The 20,552-nt window shown below is 52.1% G+C and overlaps 3 protein-coding genes across 10 annotated transcripts in view; 2 read left to right on the plus strand and 1 right to left on the minus strand.

Moving 5' to 3' along the window:
• The window catches only part of SIK3 (SIK family kinase 3), a 67,041-nt gene extending 61,025 nt beyond the window's left edge, over nucleotides 1–6,016 (plus strand). For 3 of the 6 annotated variants that reach the window (XM_089537590.1, XM_089537592.1, XM_089537594.1), the window contains 6 exons: nucleotides 188–512; nucleotides 1,081–1,979; nucleotides 4,555–4,703; nucleotides 4,894–5,026; nucleotides 5,422–5,596; nucleotides 5,927–6,016. In XM_089537590.1, the coding sequence (XP_089393716.1) occupies nucleotides 188–512; nucleotides 1,081–1,979; nucleotides 4,555–4,703; nucleotides 4,894–5,026; nucleotides 5,422–5,579 (1,664 nt within the window). In that variant the 3' untranslated portion in view covers nucleotides 5,580–5,596; nucleotides 5,927–6,016. Of the gene's footprint in view, nucleotides 1–187; nucleotides 513–1,080; nucleotides 1,980–2,960; nucleotides 3,097–3,592; nucleotides 3,644–4,554; nucleotides 4,704–4,893; nucleotides 5,027–5,421; nucleotides 5,601–5,926 lie in introns of those variants that run through there. The other 3 variants (XR_016282288.1, XM_089537591.1, XM_089537593.1) reach the window with 3 other exon arrangements.
• Nucleotides 6,017–6,700: 684 nt separating this feature from the next.
• On the plus strand, nucleotides 6,701–13,352 carry APOA1 (apolipoprotein A1). Of its 3 annotated transcripts, none has more exons than XM_089537596.1 (4): nucleotides 6,701–6,717; nucleotides 10,267–10,327; nucleotides 10,689–10,845; nucleotides 12,357–13,352. In XM_089537596.1, exons 2-4 carry the CDS (start codon nucleotides 10,285–10,287, stop codon nucleotides 12,982–12,984), a joined length of 828 nt encoding a protein of 275 aa, XP_089393722.1. In that variant the 5' UTR covers nucleotides 6,701–6,717; nucleotides 10,267–10,284; the 3' UTR covers nucleotides 12,985–13,352. The 3 variants fall into 3 exon arrangements, with proteins under 3 accessions (XP_089393722.1, XP_089393724.1, XP_089393723.1); XM_089537598.1 differs by lacking the exon at nucleotides 6,701–6,717 and adding an exon at nucleotides 9,403–9,555; XM_089537597.1 differs by lacking the exon at nucleotides 6,701–6,717 and having other exon boundaries at nucleotides 9,878–10,327.
• Nucleotides 13,353–15,339: 1,987 nt separating this feature from the next.
• On the minus strand, nucleotides 15,340–19,058 carry APOC3 (apolipoprotein C3). The gene is made up of 4 exons (XM_089537993.1): nucleotides 19,010–19,058; nucleotides 17,223–17,298; nucleotides 15,963–16,086; nucleotides 15,340–15,655 (listed from the first exon to the last, which is right to left on the minus strand). Exons 2-4 carry the CDS (start codon nucleotides 17,278–17,280, stop codon nucleotides 15,562–15,564), a joined length of 276 nt encoding a protein of 91 aa, XP_089394119.1. The 5' UTR covers nucleotides 17,281–17,298; nucleotides 19,010–19,058; the 3' UTR covers nucleotides 15,340–15,561.
• Nucleotides 19,059–20,552: the final 1,494 nt, after the last annotated feature.

Here is a 20,552-nt window from a genome sequence, read left to right on the forward strand (position 1 = left end):
GGGATACGAAGGAGCTGCAGCCACTGTAATTGTTGCTCAGGCTCAACTACACAGAAACAGCAGGCTGTAACAACCAAAACTAGTCCTTTGGCTAATACTGTGAGAATGGCTAATGCCCTCCCCAGCCCCCAGGCTATGTTTGTCCAGGCCAGGCGGGGCTTTAATGGAGATGATTTGCTCTTTGCAGGTGGCGCCTCCCAGTCACTGTTCCAAGGGATGCCTTCTCATGGTGCCATCTTCCCGCAGTCGGGCAGTTGCTCTCCTCCCCCCAACTTGGGTCTCTCCTGCCTGGGCATGCAGCAGCCAGGGCAGGGGCAGCAGGTCGCCATGCAGGTGCAGGAGCCCGCAGACATGATGGGCAGCAGCCTCCTGCAGGCCGGACGGGGCATGCCCATCAATCCCAGTGCCAACCAGTTGCAGATGCACCACCGTGCCAGCTTGATGGCCTCCCTTGCCTATGGACCCAGGCCTCTCTCCAAGCAGCTCAGCGCCGATGGCACGGAGCCACACAGGTAACAGCTATGGATGCGGTTCACTATGCCTGCTTCACCTGCTGGAGGCCATCTAGAATCGTGCTGTACAGAATGGGCAATTCTGCCCAGCCAAAAACTTGCACTGGACCCAGGGTGCTTCGTCCTTTTTCCCAGAACTCTTGGGAAAATTCCTTTGTTTTGGGGGTGGGGGTGTAAAGTTCCCAGAATCCAAGTGGCTGTTCAGGTTGGCAGCTCCTGGGAACTAACTGTAGTCCATAAAAGAAATAAAGAGCTTTGCCTTGCTTTGCTTCTCTGTCAGCAGAATGATCCCCTAGTTTCTAAAGGTGGTGGGTTTTGAAGTAAATGTGTTTGAAGTGCATGTGTTGAAGTGCATTAGTTGGATGCATAAAGGCATAATGTCAGCCCAGATAGCTCTGCATAGCTCTTCTTCACCCAAAGCAGGCTGACTTTCCACAGAGAAGGCTCGGGATAAGCCATAGCACAGAGGGGGTCCTGCTGTTTTTTCCACTCCTCCTCACTCTGGCCACCCTGGCCTGTCTTCTGTTGTGCTTCTGAAGCCTCTTATTATTGCCCCTTTTTTGCGCAGGTATCCCTCCACTGGCTACGACCAGGTGCACGCACATCCCCACCTGTTTCCAGAACAGGCCCGGGTCTCTCCCAGCAGCTATGGCCCGGCCACGGGGTTCCCCCCCGTGCAGGCATTGAAAGTCCCAGCGATGGAGCAGTTTCCTGCCTTCTCCCAGAGTACTCAGCAGCAGCAGCAGCACTACGCCACCTCAGCCCTCCATCAGGCCCTGCTGTCCCCGACGCCGACTGACTACACCCGGCACCAGCAAGTCCCACACATCCTACAGGGCCTGCTCTCGCCCCGACACTCGCTCACAGGCCACGCAGACCTGCGGCTGCCCCAGGTGGAGGTCGCCCAGCTGATGAAGCGGCGGCAGCAGCAGCAGCAGCAGGAGCTCCAAGAACTGATCCGGCACATGAGCCACGGGGAGGGTGGACACCACGTGGTCGCTGGCATGGCTCAGAAACTGTCAGAGCGCCACTCTCTCTCTTTGCCTTATCAAAACGCTGACTCCTACCATCCCCACCATGCTCACCACCCCCACCACACCAGCCCCCAGCACCTCCTGAAAGTGCGAGAACACGATTGTATCCAGCAGGTGGCGGCCCATGGGTATGCCCCCACACCCGCCCTGGTCCACTCTGAGAGCATGGAAGAGGAGGACGAGGAGGCAGCGGTGGCAGTAGCAGTGGACTGCCTGTGTGACGGGGACAGGGACAACTTTCCAGGCAGTAAGACCAAAGGTGGCCATCACCATCACCACCACCATGACCCCCGGCTGCTCTTAAGCATTGGCGGCCAGGGGGATCTGGATGCTTTTTATGGGACCGCTAAACATGAGCAGGAACTGGGGCCCCATCCATATCGACACCAGCACATGGCAGCTGCCTTCAGTCGGAATGAGGCACCCTGCCGAGGTAAGGCTGGTGACGGGGAAGAAGGATGCTTTGGGTGAGGGGGGGGGGGCAAAAGGGATTGGCTTTGGAGGCAGAGGGGCAGCCTCAAGGGAACCGGGTAGGGTTCTGTTGCCCCTGCCCTAGGTCTCATCTGCTGAATTAGGTGTGCCCACTGTGGCAGTCGGGAATCGGCCACTGCCTACCTGGCAATGGCCTCTAGTTTGGATGGCTTTGAACATGGCTTAGCTAGACCTGAGGAACAGAGTGGCTTAACAGTGTCTCAGAACCTAGCAGAACCTCCAGCTCCTGAGCTAGCAACTCCCTTGAGCCCCAGTAGGTGGGAGCAGGACCAAGAGACCTGAGGAGGGTGGTGTTGCCATCTGGGACTTCTTGGAGACGTTTTGTGGATTCTTCTCATCCATCAATCTCTTCTGGGAAGTCCCAGAGTCAGGTGAAGTCAGAGAAGTGATGCCACAAAGAAGATTTCCCATCCTGTTTCTGCTTTTCCACTCAGAACCCTTATACTGGATCATTGGCCATCTTGCCTCCCCCCGGTTAGGTGGAGTTGGATGGCGTTCCTCATTGTCCCAGAATTCCTCTGGGGCTAACAAGGGCTGGTACAGGGAGTCCCATAGCACTAGAAGGCTGCACCTTTCCCTTTTTTAGACTTGGGGGGGTTGTAGCCCAAGAAGGACACATTTGCCAGCTCTTAAGTGGGGTCTGTGTACTTCTGCCTGCGCAGCCAGGGAATTGGCTGAAGATGGGAATCATCTTCCCAGGGCATGGGGAAGTGCTACCCATCTACTTGCTCCCTGCTGCCCATTCTTTGCATCCCTGGTGGGTAAGGTTTGGTTATGAGTCTGCTCCTCAGCCTCCCTTCCGCTGAGGCTATGAAAGGCCTGACAGAAAGGCAGCCTTTACTCCGCCTCCCCTGCCCCCCCCCCCCCCAGCACAGCACAGCACAGCATAAGCTGACCTTTGGTTGGACTCCTTTGCAACAAGGAACAACACCCCTTGGGACGGTTCCTCCACTTGGCAGTGAGTTCCCAAGAGGAGGAAGGAGCAGGAGCAGAGGCCCTGTGGAAAGGCTGAAGGACAAAGACCAGGAGCTGCCTCCTATGTGGCAGTCTCCCAGCAGGTACATCAGCCCATTGGCAAAAGAACACATGTGCATGTACTGCCAATGCATCCCTCTGCCCTGGTTGTGCAGAGGGTGGGCATTTACTTAGGGATCAATAAGCCCCACTTTGCCCTCCTGTGTTAACCTACAGTCAGGGACTGTTAGCTTCCAGCCTCTAAGGGGACCCACTGTTGGGAATTGGCTGGCGTGGGGCTGTGCCTGGCAGATAATCAATCTATGAGTCAGTTTCTCTCCCTCACGCATATGGGAACATGGCAGCTTATAGAGGAAGTGAAAATGCATTTAAATAAAAACAATATTTAAACCAATTTAAAATCCATTATAAACAAGATGGAAATAAAAGTGGAGCACCCTCCTTTTAAAAGACCCTTCTGTCTTACCTGGTTAAAAATCCAAATGCCAATTTGGTCTTCATGTGTCAACAAAAAGAGAGCAAAGAGGGGGCCAACCCCTGCTCAGGGGGCTCTGTCTCCTGTGTCCTTACCAACTGTAGCTGCGACTGGTGGGACTGACAGCAATCCCCTTGAATATGAGAGGACTTGAGCAGGCTTGCAGAGGAAGAGACAGCCAGTCTTTCAGACAGTTTGAGGCCAAGCCCTACAGGACTTTATAGGTAATAACTGGCATCTTAAATTTTGCTCGGTAAGGGTCCAGTGGCCAGTGAAGCTCTTTCAACAAGGGAGTGATCTGTCAGCAGTCTGCCTGCAGCATTTTAAATCTGCTGAAGTTCCCAAACCTTTTCAAAGGCAGCCCAGCATTGCAGGAACACAAATGGGATGTAATGAAGGCATGTGTTGCCATAGCCAGATCTGCCATCTCTACAAATGGGTGCAACTAGAACACTGGCTTTAACTGTGTGTGTGTGCGTGCACACTCCTGACTCCTGCCAAAACCTGGGCCTCCAAGATCCAGATGGGATCTAGGAGTATGCACAAGGAGTGAAGATGAGATTTCAGGCCCAGTACAGCAACCCGACCCAGCACAGGCTGAATTACTGTTTCCTGACCGGACTTATTAATGACTGTCTTGTCTGGCTTAAGATTCAACTTGTTTGCCAGCATCCATTCAGTTCCTCTCAGCAGACACTGGTTTAATACCAGAATAGCCTCCTTGGAGTTGGATGGACAGAAGTGAGAGTTGAGTATCATTGGCATACTGGTGACACTGAACCTCAAAACTCCAGATAACCTCCCTTAGTGGATTTGTGTGTATGGTGAACAGCAAGGGAAAGAAACTGAATACCAGGGGCACCACAGTCCAATGGCCAAGGTATCAAATAGGTATCCCTAAGCACCAACTTCTTGCAGGAAAGAGGGTTGAGGTAGGGAAAAGGGGGAGCGACCAACTTCCATTTCCTTTCTCCCACCTGGGCCAGAAGGGTGAGCAATGGCGGGTGTCCACACAAGGCCTAACTCTCTTTCTCTGCTTGCCCACTCTTCTCCCTCCCCCCCAAAGATGCCATGGCCAGGCACTCGCCCAGGCAGGTGGAGATGACAGACGCGGAGGCACTGGGGGCGTACTCGGCCAGGGCTGTCCCTGGACCCCACCACAGATCCCGGCCTCTGCAGAGACACCACACCATTCAGGGCAGCGAGGATGCCTACGTACGTTATGGGAGCAGGCGGGTGGTTGGCTTGGTGGGCAGGATCTTCTTTCCTGCGGCTTGAAGGGTGGGCACTGGCTGAGGCATAGGCTCAGACACTTCCTGGGCAAATGCCCCACTGCTCAGAAAAGGAAGCTGGGTTCTCTCAATGCCCTTCACCCTGACAATGCATTCCCCTCTCCCAACCACAGGTGCAGTTGGACACCCTGCCTGGCATGAGCCTCATGGCAGGGAAGGCGCTCAGTTCCGCCCGCATGTCTGACGCTGTGCTCAGCCAGTCATCCTTGATGGGCAGCCAACCTCTCCATGATGGGGAGAGGGAAGGTGAGCGGTGGGCACCCTCCAGGCATGGAACAGGCAGAGTGGCACCTTCAATGGGCCTTGATCCAGGCTTGGAAAGAGGTGGGGCGGGAGGCACCTGCAAACTTGGGATTACCTGTAAGCCCCACACTTCTCCCTTTGTGGGACCTCAGGGCAGGAATGACAGAGGTGCAAATAAATCTGACTTGGTCCTGCAACTCAACTCTATTTGTCCTGTTAGTTGAGTGAAGGGAATTCTGTCCAACAAGGCAGGCTGTCTCCATGTGCTGGCAGTGCCCTCTCTACTTAGCACATGCTGGGGTCTGAATCCCACCTAGTGCCAGGAGGAGCTGAATGCTGCCCTTGACACTGAGCCTGCAGCTGCCTTGAATGTCTCCTCTTCCCCTCTTCCTTCTCAGACTATGAGGATAATTTGGAAGGAGAGGATCACCCAGCACTAGGGGATAGCAGCCAGCACCTGAATGCCTCTTGTTACCCCTCCACGTGCATTACGGATGTCCTCCTGAGTTACAAGCATCCAGAGGTTCCCTTTGGGATGGAGCAAGCTGGGGTCTAAAGACCTGGTGGGCTACAGTAAGTATTGTGGGGAGCCCTTGGCAGTGCCCCGGCTGGGGTGGGGGTGGGGCATGTGGTACCAAAGCCAAGAAACCCTGTTCTAATCCACTCCCACTCTGCCTCAACCACCGGTTAGTTTCTGGGACCCTGGAAGCAGTGGAGATAAACATAAATGGAGAATGGGTGTGGAGAGGAGCAGGCAACCATCATTCCCTGGCCAAGTGAGTGGCACTCCACAGATCTTTGTGCCAGGAATAGGGGTAGGCATGGGATGGGCTGTATGCACACAGTGGACAGAAATGGCAGCATCCCAGCCAGCCACTCCTCTTTCTTGTTCTATTTTGGTAGGGGTATGTACAGCTTTGGAAGAAAAAGGTCCATTTCAAAACCAACAATATCTTGCAGCATTGCGCCAAATGGCCGTAGCGTTTCTCCTGGATGGAAATTTTACGATGGCGATGGCAGCGGCAGCTTCTCCTACTCCTCTTCCTCAGTTCAACAGTGTACTTGTTCCTTTTGGATGTTCATTATTACCATATTCACCTGTGATACCAGCTGTTCGCAGAGAGCCGGAGAGCCCATTAGGCGGGTTCTCTGGGGAGCTGGATTGAAGCGGCACCAGCTGCCCCATTGCAGGGGCTCATCCTGGCCTGGGGAAGGTGGCGGCGAGGAGCCCTGGCCATCCGCCAGCAATAAGCAGACGCTTGGGACGTATTTCCCCCGCACAGCGACACGGCTGGACCAGGGGTATAGTGTGGTGGGGAGGCTGGGGGCAGTATTTGTGGGGGGCATGGGGGCTGAACCTCAAAGTCACAGCGGCCTTCCTTGCCTTGCTCTCTGCCCCCTCCCCTGGTGGCAATTTGGACTTCCTCCCCCCCAGCAGTGGTGCAATATTGCTTTTGTGTGTCTCTTTAATTTGTGCGTCTCATTTCTGTTTTTAAAGCTTAAAATCATTGTGCTGCAGAGTTCTCTCTCTTCCCCTCCCCTCCTTCTTTTTGTACATCTTTTCCTGTCAAATACACATCTCAACACCCCTCAACCCCCAGCTTTTTTCTTTTTCTTTCTTAGATCAACCATGTGAGAACCAGCTTTCCTCTTTTAACTTGCTTCCCTCCAGATCATGTAGGAATTTGCTTTTGGTAAATGTTCTGTTGTTGTTATTGTTATTATTATTGATATTAATATTATTAATAAATTAATTGTTAAGAGAAGACCGCAAGCCCTCCTCCCTCCCTCCCACCCGCTTGGCTGCTTCCTCCCCCCCAAATGTTCCGCTGCCCTCCCAGTATTGACTTTTCTCTTGCCGACCCCTGGGAGCGTTGACCCTCCCGCCAAGGCCTCCCAGAGACCTTTCTGCTCTCTCCTGGGGGAACCTTATTTTCTGCGACTGACCCAAGATTTGGGGTGGGGGCTTTGTGGCGGGGGGTAAGGATCTTGTCATCTTTTCTGCCTTTGGACCTTTTGAAAACGCTACCATAGAAAATTCCTATGACTGACTCTTTTTGGAATAATTTTTTAAAGGAAATATATATAGATATATAGATATATATAGATAGCTATATACACCTCTCTCAATGCAGCCCTCCTGAATTTGCACAGAAGAAGTGTGAGACCAGCATGGCCTAGGTTCTTTTGCTCTCGCCATCTTCCTCCTCCTCCTGCTCCCCATTGCCTCCACCGTGGCTTCCGTGGCATCTGGAGATGAAGCAGTCCCAAGTGGGGCAGGGGCTGGTTCTGAAGCCACTTAACTACCCCAGGCTGTGGCTGGCTTGTGCCTGGACCTCCATGCTGGCATTACCGGTCCCTTGCCAGGGAAGCCTGAGGGCAGAGGGGACGGTGCTGGTCTTAGTGGGCTCCCCACTTGTCCCTCCAGAGGGAAGGGACCCAAAGGCACTCAGAGGGGTCCCACCAACATGGCCTTGGACTCTTCTTCCTTTGGTTTGTGTCCCCCTTCCCCTCCGCTTCTGTTTACATGATCCTGGGAGCCAATGACAGCGGCTGTTCTCCAGAGCCCTGCAAAACAAGCCACCAGGTGACTAGCCCAGCCACCCTCTTTTGCAGTATCACACTTTTTATTTTTGTGGGTTTTTAAAAAATCATTGCTTTGTATTGTAGTAATCAATACTCGCAGTATATGTTGAATGTATGATATACTTTGCTATTATTTCTGTTATTGGGAAATGTCCAAAGTATTCCCTCCACCCCTCATTTCTGTCGGACTGAAAACAAGAATCCACATAACGAAAACTCCTCCAGATCTTCAGCAAACTCTTAGTTCAGGTTTTTGTTTTGTTATGGTTTTTTTTTTTTGCAAGGGTGTGTGTGTGTGTGTGTTCATTTGCAACTAGTAACTTAGTTGGACGTGGGATCATGACAAATAAACCCATGATTATGGTTGACTCTCTGCTCTGGTCTCGCTCCTCTCTGGCTCTTGTTCTGTCTGTTCTCTCAGGGTTTGGCTGATAATCTCCTCTTTCCTTAGAAATGGAAGCAGAAAAGTCACAGTCCTTGAAAGCAACTCCATCCATGAAGGCAGAATTGGCATCACCTTGGTCCATATGCTGGGCAATGGCTTCTTCCAGCACCCCCATCTCTTCTTCCCATCCTGAGCAATGATTAGTTGGAGCCCACCTTCCCAATGCTCTGAGACTGGATAAGACCCCATAAGCGTAGAGTTGTACAGCCCTCACTCCAGAAATGAGGAAGACCAGCCTTGTCCTTAGCTTGGCAGTAGCGCCTACACTATGTTCTTCCAGTGTGCCAGGAACAGGTCTCATATTGTACCTATGGGCTGAAACATTCTTCCTTCAGGGTTCATGGAATGGACTGGCCCATAAGCTACCATGGTTGAGTAGCCCTGGCCTGAGGTACCTTGGCAAAATCTGAGGCTGGGGCCAAATGAAAAGGTGATCTATTCCCATGAGGAAGGGGGACAGAGCCAATGCCTCTGTGGCTAAAGATGGCCTCCTACCTACCACTTGCTCCGTCTGCTTTTCTCGGCAGGTGTGGAGTAAGTGGCCAGGCCTCGTGGCAACAACTGCTAGTGTCAACTTCTCCCATCGTCTTGTCCTCCTTGTTAAGCAAAGGGTGGATGTCCATCTGTCACAGGGAAGACTGGGATGGTGTCTTGCATGGCAGAAGGAAGTTGGATTGGATGGCCCTTGGGGTCTCTTCCAGCTCTAGGAGTCTGTGATTCTATGCAAAAGAGGATGTGATCAGTCAACTTGGGGAAAGGAGATGGGGGACACTTGGTGGGATCCTGTTCCAGACAATCTTTCCCCTCCATGCTGTTTTCCCTGCCTCAGAAGCTGTTGCACCGTGTCTTTCAGTGGGCAGTGGGTCCTGCAAACATCCCAATTATTTATGAGCTAAGGGAAAGGTTTGACCCTGCTTTGAAAGCACCAAGAGGCTGAGGATGGCATGGAACGGCACCAAGACCTGCCAGCTTCCCTCCGAACCAAGCAGCCTGTGCCCATCATGCCCAGGTCCGGGTCTGATCCCAGGCATACGCTAATGGCTCAGATGATTTCTGCTGGCAGGGCCTGGTTAGGGAGTTGTTCTCCCAAAGGGAGCGCTGAGCCCACACAGGGCAGAGTCCTTAAGCCACTTGAGAACAACAACAGAACCAGCAGGGCTTGCAAATCTCCCTCTTGGCCACCATCCAGGCAGGAAGGTGTGGGGTCCCTGCTCAGCCCATGGTGCAAATCCAGGTCAAAGAGCTGGCCCTGGTCCAGATCAGCAGGCTGCCTCCATCCCCCATCCCCACCCCATTGCTCCTTGGTTGTGCCTGTCCCCTCTGGGGATGTGTGCTTGATCCTTGAACTCTAAGCGCCACATCATAGTCACAGCTTGGGAGTGAATTCCCCCTTAACAGTGCTCACTTATCTCCGGCAATAAACAACCACCTCCAGTATAAATAGCTGAGAGTTTTGCTGTGCTGGGAGCAGCGGGCAGAGCAGCCAACGGCAAAGGAACGGGTAAGAAACTGGGAACCCCAGTATCTGAGGCTCTGTCCAACTTGGGCTTCTCAACATTTCTCCATCCTTCCCCTCTTCTTCCCTTCTTTGCATTTCCACCCAGTGAAAAACTTTTGTTGAGAATCTGTACCCCTCTTCTTCTTGATACTGTGGGTTGTTCTCTGTGCTGACCATCTTTGGAGAGCAGTGCAAATGACTAAGGGGGACATCTTGGAGAAATGGACTCTTAATGGCCTTTCAGCAAGCCCTTCTGGAGATGAGCTGCTGAACCTCTGCGGTTCCTGGTGTTCAGCTTCCATGGTCCTCTCTTCCATGGCTGGCAAACCTGAAAGCAGATGGCTCTTTGGTCTAGTCCAGGATGATGCTTGTGTGTCTTATCCATAGCCCTTCATGTTCAAAAGCCTGATGAGCATCCACACTGGACTGAACCAGGTCCATCTCAGCCAGATGCCTTCTTGCCACAGTGGCCAGCCAGGCAACCCAGAAGCTCTTGAGCAGGGCAGGAGGGCAACTTCCCCATCTTTGCATGGCCCATAGCAATTTCCCCTTGCCACAGAGCTTCCATGGTTTTCTGCCATCTTTCCTGGGCTTGGTTATCTTTTGTTATGGGCCTGGGTGTTTCTGGGAATGAAGGAAGCCTTTCCCAGCCTTTTTAAAAACCTTTCTGTGGATGTTTTGCCCCCTTGCCTGAAATCTTTCTGCAACCTCCAGGTTGGAACGCTTTGCAAGATGAGAGCCATCGCAGTGACCCTCCTTCTGGTGTTCCTCACCGGTAAGTAGTGACACACATGGGTTGATCGGGGTCTGTAACAATTGGGGAGCCCCAGGACAACGCTGGCATCCTTGGCCTTAATGTCGATCCTTACTCGAGGGTCTGGCCCTGAGGGTGCTCAGTATCCTTCTGGGAAAGCAGAGCTCCTAAGAGGTGATGGAGAAAGCAGAGGTGACGGAGAGAAGACAGCAGTCTAGGGAGAAGCTTAGTACATGATCCAGACATCCTGGAGCTAAGGATCCAGCTGGAGGTCTTCTTCCATGGGAGCCAAACTAGGAAGGCTTGGCTTGGTGCCCACCTGCCCCTTCCACAGAGGACCCCTCTGGCCTGCTCTAAAGGGTGGGTTGCCTTTCTTCCTCAGGAACCCAGGCTCGCCACTTCTGGCAGCGTGATGAGCCCCAACATACCTCCCTCGAGAACCTCCAAGATGCGGTTCGTGTCTACTTTGAAACAGCAAAGGCTGGAGCCAACGAAGCCCTGGCCCAGTTCGATTCCTCTGCCTTGGCACAGAAACTTGAGTGAGTGGTGTATTTGGGGAAGGCTCTCTCTCTCTCTCTCTCTCTCTCTCTTTCTCTGTCCTCAGCATCTGGCTTGGAGGTGGGGGTTGCTTTTCTTCCTGGGGACCCATATGTGTGGGGAGGGAAGAATGTTCTCTGCCTGGGCACTCTGCTGTCCCAAGGATTGCCCAGAACTAGGACTCTGTTCAAGCTGTCATCCAAAGGCCAGGGATCAGATTGGCAGGCAGCTCACCCCAGTTCTTGGAAGTTTCTTTCAGTCAGGAGGGGCCCATGAAACAGGGCTGGGCACGACCCTTCCTCTGGGTGCACACCAAAACCAAGAGGAGTACCCAAGAGAAAAATTTAGAGATTGCTCAATGTGTTGTTGTTTTATGCCTTCGACTTGGGCTCATATTGCAAGTAAAGAATTCCAACTGAACATTAGGAAGAACTTGTTTACTGTTCAAGATGTTTGACAGTGAAATGCAATGCTTCAGAGGGTGGTGGACTTTCCTCCTTTGGAGATCTTTGAACAGAGGTTGAGTAGACACTTTTCAGGAGTACTTTAGTTGTATGTAGTATTCCTACATGCAAATTGATTGGACTACCCTTGAGGGTCCCTTCCAACACTAACATTATTCTATGATTCAGGTAGTTTCTGACTTCTGAGGCCCCTAAGACGAACTTGTCATAAGGTTTTCTTGGCAGAATTTTTTCAGAGGAGGCTTGCCATGGTCTTCCTCTGAGGCTAAGAGAGTGTGACTTGGCCATGGTCACCCAGGGAGTTCCCTTATCCAATACTCAAACCTCTATGTCACATTAACTCAATAGGTGAACATTTTCCAAATAGCTGGTGTGGGATCCTAGCAGCTGTTACCTTTCAAAAGTTACTCTCCTTTAGTTTTGCCAGAACACAGCAACTGGACAAAAGGCAGAGAGAGCTTGCTGTACTCTGAGAGAGAACACAGCAACACTTGCAAAGCCAGCCTGCAAAGCCAAAATATAATGCTGAATTGAAGTTTAAAAAAAATATAAAGCTGGAAAGAGAAGTCTTTGTGTGAAAGGCCAGGGGCGGCTCAGGGCCATGGCTGGGGTATTAGAGGGATTGGAGAGAAGTCTGTGCAAGCAACCTTTACTCTTCTTCAAGAGATGATGTGACCGGAGCAGAGTTTTTATCTTGACGTCCAAAGCCTGGCAGGGTGGCTGTGCTTTGCTCGGGTGGAGAGGTTCTCCAGTCTTGCAGAGGGCAAAGGCTCAGGGTCCAAACACAAACACCAGGCAGGAAGGTGGCCCAAAGCAAACTGCATTAGAAGATGAAGGAGCAACTGGACAAAGATGGGCTGGTTCTCCAGCTCTTTTCTTGCTGCTGTGTTCTGGCAAAACTTGGAGATGCTTTTTCTTTTGTATGACAGTCCCAAAATCCCCCATCCAGAGATTCTGTGATCACTCATGCTAAATAAATAAAATTTTTAAATAGTAGCTTTCTCAACCACTGTCCTGCCCTCTGACTTGGTTTCCCTTCCGGTCTGCAGCCTGAAGCTGGCTGAGAGCTACGACATCTTAAGCGCCACAGTGACCAAGTTCCGCGAAGAGTTCTCCCCGCAAGTGGAGACCCTCCGGACTCAACTCAATGCAGACTGGGAGGCCCTGCGCCAGTCCCTGACCAAGGACATGGAGGAAGTCAAGGCCAAGGTCCAGCCCTTTTTCGAGGATTTTGGTAAGAAGCTCCAACAGGAGGCCGAGGCCTACCGGATCCGCATGCAACCCATCGCTGACGAGATGAAGGCACTCACCCGCCAGAACCTGGAGACCATGCAGGAGAAGCTGCGCCCCATGGCTGAAGATGCCCGGGACAGAACCCGTGCCCTTGTAGATGAGCTGCGCAAGAACCTGGCCCCTTACAGTGATGAGATGCGCCAGAAAATAAGTGAGAAGCTGCAGGAGATCAAAGAGAAGGGCATGCCCGAGGTGGCCCAGTACCACACCCGCGTCCAGGAGCATGTCAACGATTTCCGGGAGAGGGTTGCCCCCATCTTGGAGAAGCTGCGGCAGGATATTGCCCCCTTGGTCCAGAAGGCAAAGACCCGCTTGCTGGAGGTTGTGGCGGCGGTGCAGAAGAGCCTGGAAGGGCCCCAGCAGGAGCAACAGCAGCAGTCCTAGTGGGTCTGATGCTGCCATCTCTGTCCTCCTTCTCAACCCCTTCCTAAATCCCAGAGTCCCAGCGACCCCACCTCAAACTCTGGGCCTCCCTCCCACTTTGATATTTGCCACTGAGCTTTCCTAAGGTGTCGAAATGTATGCGAGAAAGAGGGGTGGGGTTGGGGGGCAAGAAGCACTCCACTCTCCATCCCAGGGGAGTTAGAGGGTGGAAGGGTCCCACCACGTGCCCCCCAAGCTGGAGTGGAGGCCCATGTGTGTCCATGTGCACGCACATTCTCTTTCACACAAGCAATACCTCTTCTCCCTCTTCCTTTTCTTTTTTGTCAAAGAATAACAATAAAAAAGCAGTGGAGGTTGTGGCATTTGAACTTTGCAGAGTGTCTACTCCTTGCAAACAGGGGAAGGGTGCCGGGAGCTGTGGGGAGGCAGGCCTGGTGGGGTGGGCAATGGAGGACAGAGACTGGCCTTTGGAGGAGGGCAGTAGCTACTCCTTTCTGCAGGTTGCCCCAGTCTAAAGCCCCCTCCCCTCCCCTCCCACATTGCCTGCTAGGGAACTGAGGAGGGGGCTGGGAGAAGAGTGCCTCCCCCCCTCCAGTAAGGACCACCACCATTGGGCTGTTTGCATGCCTGCAGACTGAGTCACAAGGAGAAATGCTGAAGCCTGGAGGAATGAGGCTAGGCAAGGGTGGGAAGGCTGTTTTAGGCCCCAGAAGTGTTGTAGGAGAATAGAAGTGAGAGGTTCACTGGGACCTCTGAGGGCCCACTGACCCAACCCCTTCTCCACACAGGAAATCCATGGTTCCAGCATCCCAGACATGAGTGAGCATCTTAACCTGTGTTAGGAAGGCTACTTTTCACAGTCAGGTCAATTCCACCTTTATGGGAACCCTCTCCTTGGGTTTCCTTGGCAAGATTTATTCAGAGGAGGCTTGCCATTGCCTTCCCCTGAGGCTGAGAGACTGTGACTTAACCAAATGGGTGTCCTTGGCTGAGCTGAGGAGATTTGGGTCCTGATCTCCCAGATTCCTCATCCAACACTCAAACTGGTGCATTTTTGCAGTGCCTCTTCAAGCATCTCTTTCTGTGTTGCTTTGGAAGGCCTCCCCACCTTCACCCAATTCTGTCGATGAAGAGAGCCGTCTGTGCCAGGAATGGGCGCCTTGAGCAAGCTGTGCCACTTCTTGACTTGTATGGGTCCTGCAAGGGTGCATGGGATCGCTGGGTGCATCCTCCACAAGTCCTGCACTGTGCAAGGGAGCACCTTCCACCTTGCTCCCGCCAGAAGGAGAGCAGTTGCCCCGTTTTCCTCGGTTGGCCAGGAATGTGCCTTTCCTTGGTCACTGCTGCTGGGCAGGCTGACAGCTCTGGGAAGGAGCCAAACTGAGCAGCGTCTGGAGCTCAGACCGCAGATTCTGTCTTCTGGAAAGGAGTAGGCATTGCGCAGATGTAATCTGGAGATTCTCAGGCCAGCAAAATGAAAGGGGGGCAGGGGTAGGTAGAAAGGCATGCCACCTCTTTCCTCTTTGGGCATCCAGATTGGAAAGCAACTTGATGGTGGTACTTCCCTTGATGAGTAGTCCAAGGGTGGTCAGCATAGTAGCAGCGATGGCCAATGGAACAGGTGACCTTGGCTGTAGAGGGGATGCGTGTGCGAGCCTCTTGGCCCCTATGCAATTCGGCTCCTGGTCAAAACCCTTCAGTCTAGGATCGCTGCAAACCCACTCTGATGTTTCCCTGGAGTGACCAGATTTCTGGCCTGGTCCTGAGTTTCAGGTGTGTCCCTTCTTCTCATATCCTTGGGAGGAATTTCTGGTATTTTTATTTGATTTGTTAAGATTTGGGTGTTTTAGGTTTCAAAAGCATACTCTGTGCAAGTGCGGGGTTAATGCTTAAAGTGGTGTGCTTCACAACTTCACCACATGTTGCCCCTTCTGACTGTATCCTCCCAACGTTGCCAGTGCTAGCTCCCATCATATCACCAAAGATCATCCTTAGGCCTCATGCCTGGAATTCCAAGTCCCTCTGTCTTACAGCCTGCATGGTGTCATGGTTTGAGGGTTGGACTACAACTCTGTAGACCAGGATCTGAATCCCCATTCAGCCATGAAAACCCACTGGGTGACTTTGGACAAGGCACACCCTCTCAGCCTCAGAGAAAGGCAATGACAAACCCTCTCTGAATAAACCTTGCTAAGAAGACCCTATGATAGGGTTGCCTTAGGGTCTCCAGCTATCAAAAAGGACTTGAAGGCACACAACAACTAGCATTCAACCCACTTAATCCCACCACTCTGGCTCTCTTTTGCTCCCTCCTTATTGGTTTTGTTGGTCTGCTGCAAGAAACTCACACAGATGGAGTGTTTGTACAGTTTAATGGGGGGAATCTCGCCACACCTGGAACAACCGGGTGCCACTAAGGAGGAGGTGTTTGGAGGGGAGAAGAAAGAGGTGTTGTTAAGGAAAGGGGAGAAGGTGGGAGGAATGAAAGGAGTCAAGATGCACACTCTACACGGAGACCCCTTCTTCTTGGCTCTTCTGGGGGAGATCAACCCAGAGCCAGGCAGTTGAAGCAGCAACTCATGCGCTGGAGGACACTGTTGTTTTCTCCACTAGACTGGTCAGCTTGTCCTTCAACTGACTGAGGTACTGCTGGGTGTGTGAGAACCATTCCCTGAAAGAAATGGGCAGCAGTGGGGTGGGAAGGAATGGGGGTGAGAGAAAGAGACATGATTCAGCACATTGTCCACCACAGTTAACATTTATGGGCTGCAGGGCTTGCCCTTGGCCAAGGGATGGTGGTCCATGACTGGGAGGCAAGGCTACTATGCACTGGTCGTGGATCAAAGTGTTTTGGGGAGGAAGGAGTTATTGGGGGACCAAAACTCCTTTGGCCAAACACTAGGTAGCCCCACAAGCACCAGGTGGGGGTCCTTCTTCTGCCCCCCTCTTTACTTCTTGGAAGGAGGAACATTACCCACCTGGCCTGCTGAGCAGGCTGTGACTCCCGGATGGTGGCCAGGTGTTCCTGCACCTTCTGGGCAGCTTGCTGGGCATAGATCTGCACCTTCTCCACCAGGCTCTCCTCTTGGGGTGCTTCGGCCCCTGTTGAGGGAGAAAAGGAGGAGACACAAGACAGATGGACACCCCCTTTCTCTCTCTTGGGGAGGGAGGACTCTTGGGAAATCAGTCTCTGCCACTTGGACCACTAAGCACAATCCATGGTGCCTGGAGAACAAGGAGAGCCTCTTGGTTGCCCACCAAGACCAAGAAGGGAGTCAAATGGCTATCCTGGGCAACTAGTCTTTCCCCACCCCTGCCCTTTTAGGAAGAAAGATGTTTTGCTCCTGGCTTCTGCTAAGAAGCAATGCCCATGGGGAAGCTGTGAGAGGTGCCTGTGTTTGGTTCATGAAGCAGCAGATGCAGGAGCAGATCTCACAATGTGTCTTCAAGTCACCTGTTGACTTATGGAGACCCCATAAATTTCATTAGGTTTTGTTAGGCAAGGAAGACTCACAGGTAGGTTTGCCAGTTGCTTCCTCTGAAACAGAGCCTATAGCATCCCATATTAGCTGGTAATCTCCTATCCAAGTACTAACCAGGGTGCCTTTAGTGTATTCAGGCCCTAGTTCTCACAATATTTTTAACTTTTCTAACAGCAGTGTGATGAGGTGCAATTTAAGTTGGGAAATGGTCCAGAGGGATAGGCTTAACCCTCTTCTCCTGCCGCCCACATGCCGGAAAAATCCAGAGTTATACCCCTGTCGGGGTTGGACCCCATCCCTGCAGCATTAAACAAAAGTCAAAGATGTTGGGAAATCCAGTTGCTGGTCTTCAGCTCAAGTGGTTCTTTGGATGGATCCCAGCCAAGAGGGATCACCTGCTCGCAGCAGATGGTGACTCCCTTGATGGTGGAGGAGGAGGATGAATCTCCTCTGGGTTTTAGTCTAAACTTCAGACCTTCTCTAGATATGGAACTAGTTAAGGACAGACTCCAGCACTGTGGATAGCTATTACAAAGTTCAGACTAGGACCCAGAGCAGATTCATCTCCCTGTTGATGTAGAAGCCCCCAGAGGCCAGTGTTGAATGGGGAGGGAAAGGGAGACCATTTTCTCTCCTCCCCCTTCTCTCTTCCCCTTGATGGCTATGTCATCTGGATGCAGACTGGCCCCTTATCCTGCCCCCTTGCACACATGTGTGTAGGTCCCAATCCAGACCAAGGGCACTCCAGGTTCTTACGTGCAAAAGTAGCCATCAGCGCCAGGAGGACAAAGAGCAGCAGCAGAGGGCCCTTCATTGTGTCACTTGCTTGAACCTGCGCCAGGAAAGGGGAGTCATGTCACTGGGCATCAAAAGACCTCCAGGGAGAAGAAGCCCCCTTCCCTTTTCCTCTTGAGGGGACTGAGTGCAAGGAGGACACTCAGCAAGGACTCTGAATCCCATGATCCAGGTGTGGCTTGGACATTCCAGCCTTGCTCTCCAACCCTGCCCCTGGTCAAGATCTTTGTCTTTTGCCTCCAGACAACCAGGGCTCCAGGGGTCAAGATGGAAGGGACCCCAAGGAGCATCTCCCATGCCATGCAGGAATCTGCTGCCAAAGCACTGCCAAGGTTTTCTGCTCATTTGGTCCTTGACGCGTTTGGCAAATGCACAAAGCTTGAGTGACACACATTGGCCCAGCGAGACACGTATGCGCAAGGTCCCTGGGAAAAGTCCTTTCCACATGGATGACTGCCTTCTAGCACAATCATCCATTGTATAATGGAGGCGCTGTGGAAGTCTGCAGTGTCAGCTTGAGAGATTTACCAGGCCCACCCAGCGGCGTCTCTGGCTGCAGAGTCCAGTTCCAGCCACCCCAAAGCTTTGTGCATTCGTTTATTTAATGGGAGCCAAGGGATCTCTTTTTGCCTGACCCTGGGAGGGCTTCTGCCAATCTAAGTAGGGAGACTGGGGCCAGGAGGGACTGGGAAGTGGGCTCAGGTTTGGCGGGCAGGTTCCCCTTCATGCCCAAGCAGTCCTTTCTCCTGGATGTGGCACAGCTCAAAAACAAGCACCAGGACTGCAAGAGGTAGCAATACTGGCATGGCCCCTCCAAATAAGAATTATACTCCCCAAATGACATTTTGGAGAGCTTTATTTGGAGGTTTTAAAAGAGAAGCTGGATGGCCATCTGTCACGGGAAGAGCTTGGATGGTGTTTTCCTGCATGGCAAAATAGGACTGGACTGGATGACCCTTGGAGTCTTATCCAACTCTATGAATCATGATTTCCCTTCATTCCCCAAATTACTAGCATTGCAGAGAGACTGAAAACCATTTGCACATGGGACTCCTCTGTTTGCTCTGTTCTCATTCCCTGGGTCACTCTGCCTGCTCCTTTCTTTGGACACCTAAACTATAAGGATAATTGCTCAACTGAAATTGTAGGATAATGCAATACTAGAAATTTAAGGAAAATCCTATAGCGGAGGGTCAGAAATCTTATTGGGGGGCAATGCCTTTATTGTGCCCCTCCTCCAGCCCTGCAGACTAAGCAATTGCCCCTCTGTTGCCACAGCCTCCTTGTGCTGTTCTGGGGGCCTCTTGGATTTTGGCCATTGCTCCCCAATGAAATTTTCCTTCACCCGCCAAATTTATAGCCTTGCAGAAACTTCAAACCTCAGCAGAGCATTTAGAAACAGAGTTTAGGCATCCCAGAAAAAGGAAAAAAGGTAAGATGATACTTGGATGAGACCAAATACTGCAAACAGAAGAGAAGACATCTTCACTTTCTCACTCTCTGCAGTGATAGAAATTTGGGGACTGAAGGATGGGAGGCCAGAATTCTTATTTGGGTGTGTGTGTGCAATAACCTCCCCCCCCCCACAGCTACACGTCTGCTAGGCTCCAAACTGATTAAAGGGGGGGGGGATACATACAAGCTTTGCCCCCTGGGCTATAGCCGGCAATAGCCCTTCCTCAAGTGGTGGTTCCCACCTTCCCCCACCCCACTTTGCCTGCTCCCCATGCTGCTCCCCCAGAGCTCACCTGTTCCTTCTGCCTCCCAGGAGCCTCTGCCTGGATCCCTCCTGGGCAGCTTGACCTTTATGTACCCCCCTGCCCCCACCCTGTCCAGGCCGCTGGGGCTATTTGGCCAAAGTTCGGCCAAGAGACCTGCAAGCGGAGCAGAGCTGGGGAATGCAGGGGGGGGGGAGAAGCACCTATTGCTCCTGGCACATGATTCAGTGGCCCAGTTTGCTCAATGGAAAACATGGTTGGAGGGTGAGAAAAGAGCCCCCCCTGTCCTCCTCATCATCCTCCCCTGGCTCCCTAAGCCAGCCTTGGGCCAAGGTGTGGGTTTGGACAGAGGCTTGGTGCTGAATCTTCTTCCCTTGCAGAAGTCTGGAAGAAGAGCTCTGTGCAGCTCAGAGGCTTGCACACTGCTCCATCACTGCAAGGCCAAAGAAACATTGTTTCTTCCCCCCAGCATCCCCACCATTCCCACTCGAACTTTCTGCAACTGCCCTGTTTGGGTCCTTCGTTTTATCTGCTGGGCACACAACTGGTCAGTTTAGGGCTTAGATTGTAGCCTTATGCTTTCTCAGCACTTCAAATGGGGTGTGCATATGGGATGGGGATTTATTCAGATGGGTACTTGGAGGTTTCATCCGTCTTGGTCTCATCCAAAACAGGAGGTTTGAAGGTTCACAAGAGCCTCATCGTTGGACCCTGGGGGCTGCTGCTGGTTGCCATGCCCAGCTACGCTTTGCCCTTCTGACCTGTGCATCAAATCCATATCACCTTGGACTGTGACCCTGAGATAACGCTCCATCCTGGAAGGGCCCCAGGGAACAGCAAAATCAACAGGTTTATTCTGAAACCAAAAGAAATGCCAGGAAAGCTGACCCTTGGAGGCAGGCAAATAGCATCTGCATTGGTGTTTTTCACTGGCGATGGTGGTGGGGAAGCGCTCTGGACATTCTCAGAGGTAGAGCCCATTGCATTAATATTGCTTTATGGAATATTTGGACTATTGGAACACACTTTACTTGGGGCTACCTTTGACGAGTGTTTGGAAACTTCTGTTGGCCCAAAGAACTAAGTCCCTTGTTGCAACTGCTCTGCTGGCTGCCAATCTGTTTCTGGGCAAAATTCAAAGTGCTGGTGATGACCTACGAAGCCCTATGTGGCTCAGGCCCAGGACTGCATTTTCCCATACAAACCTGTCCATGTTTGAGATCTTCTGAGGAGGCCCTGCTCATTTCTCACATCCCTCATAGATATATCTAATAGGAGAAGGGGAGGCAGGACCTTCTCAGTTGCTCCCAGGCTCTAGAGAGATTACCCAGTGCCTTCTCTGCTATTTGTTTTTAGGCAGCGAAGACCTTTCTGTTGCATCAGGCTTCGAGAGATGACTGTTTAGCAGAGAAAGGGCCTCCGCCCCTTTTCCCATTGCTGCTGAATTAGTTGGGTGCAAACTACTTTTGCACTTTGAACTCATTTTGCAGGACAAAAGGGGGAAAGTGGAAGGAGGAGAGGGAAACTGGGACCTTTTAAAAGCAGCTGAAAACGTGGGATTGCAGAGGATTTA

Source organism: Sceloporus occidentalis, unplaced genomic scaffold (assembly GCF_023333645.1).
Source record: "Sceloporus occidentalis isolate IW3139 unplaced genomic scaffold, rSceOcc1.0.p SCAF_9, whole genome shotgun sequence".
Lineage (NCBI taxonomy): Eukaryota > Metazoa > Chordata > Lepidosauria > Squamata > Phrynosomatidae > Sceloporus > Sceloporus occidentalis.

What these genes read in the sequence shown, in the direction of transcription:
- APOA1 (XM_089537597.1), top strand. Translation starts at nt 10,183, where the DNA reads ATGAAGGAAGCCTTTCCCAGCCTTTTTAAAAACCTTTCTGTGGATGTT. An exon ending in CCTTCTGGTGTTCCTCACCG is followed by an intron (nt 10,328 to 10,688) that starts GTAAGTAGTGAC and finishes TTTCTTCCTCAG; the next exon opens with GAACCCAGGCTCGCCACTTC. An exon ending in GCCTTGGCACAGAAACTTGA is followed by an intron (nt 10,846 to 12,356) that starts GTGAGTGGTGTA and finishes TCCGGTCTGCAG; the next exon opens with CCTGAAGCTGGCTGAGAGCT.
- APOC3 (XM_089537993.1), bottom strand. Translation starts at nt 17,280, where the DNA reads ATGAAGGGCCCTCTGCTGCTGCTCTTTGTCCTCCTGGCGCTGATGGCT. An exon ending in GCTGATGGCTACTTTTGCAC is followed by an intron (nt 16,087 to 17,222) that starts GTAAGAACCTGG and finishes CTCCCTCAACAG; the next exon opens with GGGCCGAAGCACCCCAAGAG. An exon ending in CAGCCTGCTCAGCAGGCCAG is followed by an intron (nt 15,656 to 15,962) that starts GTGGGTAATGTT and finishes CATTTCTTTCAG; the next exon opens with GGAATGGTTCTCACACACCC.